The 4,972-nt window shown below is 50.0% G+C and overlaps 1 protein-coding gene across 2 annotated transcripts in view; it reads right to left on the bottom strand.

The window, feature by feature from the left end:
* Positions 1-4,972, bottom strand: part of WNT9A (Wnt family member 9A) — a 23,978-nt gene that overhangs the window by 18,086 nt on the left and 920 nt on the right. Inside the window, exons 1-2 of one of the 2 annotated variants that reach the window (XM_019529562.1) lie at positions 4,215-4,524; positions 3,587-3,846 (exon numbers count right to left, since the gene is read on the bottom strand). The exons of the other annotated variant lie outside the window; for it this stretch is intronic. Of the exons in view, the coding sequence (XP_019385107.1) occupies positions 3,587-3,846; positions 4,215-4,324 (370 nt within the window). The 5' untranslated portion in view covers positions 4,325-4,524. Of the gene's footprint in view, positions 1-3,586; positions 3,847-4,214; positions 4,525-4,972 lie in introns of those variants that run through there. 2 annotated transcript variants of the gene reach the window in all.

Genomic DNA, 4,972 nt, shown 5'->3' with positions numbered 1-4,972 from the left:
CCCACGTGTGTACTACAGCCTTGAGCAGCTAAAGGTTACAAAGGGGGGGGGGGGAAACCCCAAGGATGCCTGCACCAGAAGCATGAAGTCTTGATGGCCGGTGCTGAAGAAAACTAGCAGCAACGTAAGCGAGCCAGACTGAGCAAAACAGGCGGTTAACTGCATCCTCTGGAAATCTCAAGTCTACCAAGTTAGCTCTCTCTCTCACACACTTGAGACTGAGACCGTTTGCACTGTATTGGAAAATAAACTGGAGCGAAGCTAGGGTGGTTTGCATTAAGGTCATACAAGGAGCCAACGATGGAGCAACTCCTGCACGGCTGCGTAGTTGAGGTCAGACTCCAGAATTCGAGTCTGGACTTCACTCGAGAAACACCCCCGTGCCCAAAGTCACGCAAGCCAATTGCAATAGAGGTGGATCCATCTGTAAAGCCAGTCCACCACCCCAGATTACACCAAACTGTCGCGAGACCATTCCTGGAGCCGCCACTGGGAAGGTTCGTGCCGAGCGATCACAGGGCACCGCACCATCCCGATTATTGCTCCAGCATCATCGCATTGCTCTCCGACACCTGGCACTAAAAATGAGATGGGAGAGACAGGTTGGACAGGGCAAGGGCTGATCATAGCTCTGCATGGCCATGGTCTGAGCAGGGAGAATTTCCCCTTCTGCTACCAATTCAGGAAACAACTACTGAACACCGCATCCTTCACTCGAAGCACGGCACTGGCAGGGGTAGTCACTGGCTCATCTTAGTACCAGCCCAGCCCCAGCATGGGTATATTCTCCATATCCGGTACCCAAGGGGGCATGACACCCTACCCCACATAAGGGATCATAAACCCCATTACCCATCATCTCACAGTGGCCAATTTAACCTATTGCAGGTGCAGGCTCCATCAGATCATGGCAAGGGTGTCCAGCTGCTGTCAAGAGAACACAATTTGCTGGACACCTGACAGAAGGTAAAACAGAAATGGGTTCGGCTCCACACTGGCTCATAACATCTGCCCTGCACCAGAAGGCAGGAAGGATTTAAGGGAATGATCTGGTTCATCTGCGATCACTGAGTACAAAAGGCATGTTTGCACTTTTTGGCCTCGCAAGAGAGCCTTTTTCCAGGGTTACCCTGTACTTCCAGGCCTGTCTTTTCACTGTGCGTGCAGAATACAAGCTTTCCATGTAGGAAATTAATTTTGGGGGGGAATGATCATTTGTCTAGGCTATGCCAGGTGCTAGCCAGAATGCATGGGTACCACTGCCCTCCCTTGGACAGATGTCAGAACTGCTCCACTGTGCATCATAGGCTCTGTACTGCTCCGAGCGATGCTCCAGGGCTTTTGGAATAGGATGGCCCAGTCTTGTCGCTGTCCCAAAAAAAGGAAGGAAGTGCATTCTGTGGTTAGAGATCCCGAAGGAAAAATGTCACTTATGAGCAATGCCAAAACCAGCCATCAATTGACCTGCTAAGAAAGCAACCATTATTTTCTCCTTGGTCTCAATGGGATGCTGGATACCTTCTGCATGTGACAAGCCCAGCATTAAAAAATATATGTGTATATATATATTCTTATTTTATTTATATAGAACAAGAACAACAGACATGCAAGGTCAGAGATGCACGTGGAGAGAATGGATCCACTCTGGTGGCATGCTGCCACTACAGGGCTTTGGTGGCAAGATGCATTTGTTCAAGTATTAAAAAAAGTAATAATACCAGGGACTTGTTCTCTGTAGAGGATTTCATAACCACCCCACTAGATATAAAAAGCTTATTCTGCTCTTCTCCCATCCTTCATTCCCCATGCCCATCAACCAAGGTATCAACTCACTCTTGGGCAGCTCACACGCTTCACCCAAGTTCATGTGACATTTGGCTCTGGCCAGATTTAAAGCCATCTCCATGGTGCACTATTTGATTGCACCAAGATATTTTGTAACAAGATAATGAGCTCTAAATCAATGCAGGCATTCTAACCTCAGGTGCCTAGGGAGCCTGCCATCCAGAGCTATCCAGTTTCAGCCATTTCCAGAATTGCATGCAAGTCTCCAAAGAGGGAATCCAAAGAGAATAATAAATCCTTTAACTGCACATTTGTTATTTTAAGAAATAGACCACTTATCTGGAAGTTGCAACCCAGCAATCGAGCAGTTTTCTGGTGACTGAACATAAGGTACAGAGGAAGAGTGTGGGGGGGAAAGAAAAAAAAAATGAGGCAAGTCAGCTGCTCTCCTCCTGGGAAGGGCACGCTAAGTCTTAAAGGATGAAAAAAACCACACTCCAGCTTGCCGGGGTTTTAACTACAGCAGGCACATGCCCCTTTGCCCTGAGGCACGGCTTGCTGCAATGCCGAGACAGGAACCAGCAACTCCTTGCGCGGAGGAGTGAAAGATTGAAGGGGAGTATGTTGTGCTAGAGGCACATCTGCAAGATTAACAGTGTCTGTGGAGGGTACAGATGAGCGCAGAGAAATAAAACATGGAACAATGAGACAGCAGGCAGACTACTGCAGCCTTTGGCAGGGTCATTTATTACGCAGTGCCTTTTCTTGCAGAGGCAGATAACGCATTCTGCCTTGTGCGGTATCCAGGTCCCTGTGACGAGCTACCCATCGGGACAGCTCTCGGCCTGAAAAAACAGACTGTGGCCTCTGGGTGTCAGCGTGAGAAAGCCCATTAGCCAGGGGTACCTCCAGCCGGCAGACTGTACTATGGGTCCAAGCAGAACCGTGCAGACTTCCTTTGCTCCCTACCATCGCTGACACCGCATCAGTTTAGACAGCTGTGCGTGCCTAATTTTGTGCTGGAGGAAGCCTACCGGAAGAGAAAAGTATGGCCTAACAGCTGGAGCAGAGTTGCAAGTTAAGACTCCTAAGCCTCTACTCCCAACTGCATGGCCTTTCACTCACCCATTTTACAGACAAGCAGGTTGAAGCACCAGAGGGGGTAAACACAACCGACCACTTCTGTAGCTTCCTGGGTGGTAGAGAGTCTAGAAAGCATGGGGTTGGCTTTCCCTGCTCTTCACCCAGAAAACAACTCGGATTACAATAATTTTCTGCTAGAGAAACTAGAACTCACTTGTGAAGACATTTTCTCCCTTCCTACACGGTAGAGTAACTCCCAGTGCATGCTCTCTCCTCACCCAGCTTCTGCTCTAGGAAGAAGACCCCCAAAAGAGAGAAACACGGTAAAAATTTCTCTCTGCTAAAAATAAAAATAAAAACCAACCTCAACCTTATTTTTCCTTTCGGGAAATAAAAAAGCAGGTAGGCACATCCTCACAGTGGGAACACGATTCCACCACAACTATTTCCCTCCTTCTTCTGCAGCAGCAGTGCCCTCATCTCCTTTGCTCCGAGCAGCACAGAGCATGCAACGGCATCCCTTGTTGCAGGAAAGGGTTGGAAATGAAGACTCCTTCGGTAACAACTGCCTGTTAACACAGGGGACTGGAGGCAGCGCCTTCAGTCTGATGATTTAGCATGAAATCATCGATACGACCCTTTGCAATGGGGGGGGGCCGGCCCTTTGCAACTCAACCTACCAGTCCATGGCCATAGGCCCCCGATCCCTGGGGCTTACCTCTCTTCAGCAGGCTGGCCCTGTAGCGCCCCTCGAGCGTGCAGTTCCACCGTTCGAAGCGGAACTGGTACTGGCACTCCAGGGCACTCATGCTGATGGCCTCCATGAGGGTCTCGGCCACCCCGGGGTCCCGCCGACACATCCTGCGCTGCTTTTTCTCCAGCTTCAGGCGGTCGCACACTTTGTAGTGGGCCTTGACGGCAGCTTCCTCCATTTCTGAGGTCAGAGGGAGGATGGTCAGGGGTTCATTCCCAGTCAGCCTGCGAAAGGAATAGGGCATGGGGGGAAAAGGGAAAGAAAGAGCAGAGATCTAGTCAGCGCAAGCAAAACGGCTATCCCCATTCACGCGTTCTAGCGCGTCAAGCTGATGCCAAAAGCAGAGATCTGGGGAGCTTTTCTCCATAGGGAACAACCCAGGATATATGCAGCTCCCTAGATCTATTCCTTAACCCAGAACTTCATAAACCACAGCTTCAGGCAACACTGCCAAGAGGCTTCAGTTAGAAAGAAATGAACTTGGGAGGGGAAAAAAAAGACTAGAAATATTTGGAAGCTTTAGAGAAATACGTGTCCCACCCCCTCTTCCCCTCTCCAGCCTCCTCCAAAACACAAGGTCCTTGACTCGCACAATGTGCAATAAGAGCAGCCAGCATACTGTTCCTGGTGTCGAGTGACGGGCTGCTGGACACCGCCCAGGCTGGCATCGGCCCCAGGGAGTAAAGAAGCGGCAAGGAACATCTGCTGGAGGCATGAGCCGTCCGTTGGCTCCGCTGCCCGTACCCCACTCTCCTGGCTCTGCCCTCTTCCGGCCAGGTGCCAGTGCAGTCAGTCAATGGGAATCACTATATAGGGTTTCGAGGGACCTGAAGATACATTTCCCCAGCCAAAAAGGAAGAACTGCTCGAGCCAGAATTCAAAACATGCTGGAACACTTCAGCCCTGGGCGGATGCGCGCAGAGCCGGCGCGGGGCTGGGCCTGTGGCGTCTCCAAGATGCACGCTTGGCAGCTTTCAGCGCTTGCATAGACAGAAAAAAGGGTGCTGGGGGTAGAGATGGCGAAGAGGGAGGAAAAAATAAATAAATAAAGGAGCCCCTCTTCTTTTCCCTCTATTTTTTTTTTTTTTTTTAAATGAAACACTAGTCAGGTTTGCAGCCCCTAAGGAGTCAACCTCTGCTGCAGGAACGCCTATTTGCTTTTCATTTTACAGGGACGCTGTGTTCCTGTTACTCGGGGGTTTGTGTTGCCCCATCCTCCTCCAAACATGAATGATAATGTCAAGATATTCCTTTATGAAAAGGCATGGATCCACTGTGCTGGCCAGGTACCCACATGCCCCCAGCCAGTACAGCTGGCAAGAAGGAAGGAAAAAAAAAAAGCTAATTTCT

This window comes from Crocodylus porosus, unplaced genomic scaffold (assembly GCF_001723895.1).
Source record: "Crocodylus porosus isolate Cpor-Errol unplaced genomic scaffold, CroPor_comp1, whole genome shotgun sequence".
NCBI lineage: Eukaryota > Metazoa > Chordata > Crocodylia > Crocodylidae > Crocodylus > Crocodylus porosus.
Note: the sequence above shows the minus strand (reverse complement) of the source record. Positions and strands in the feature narration are given on the sequence as shown.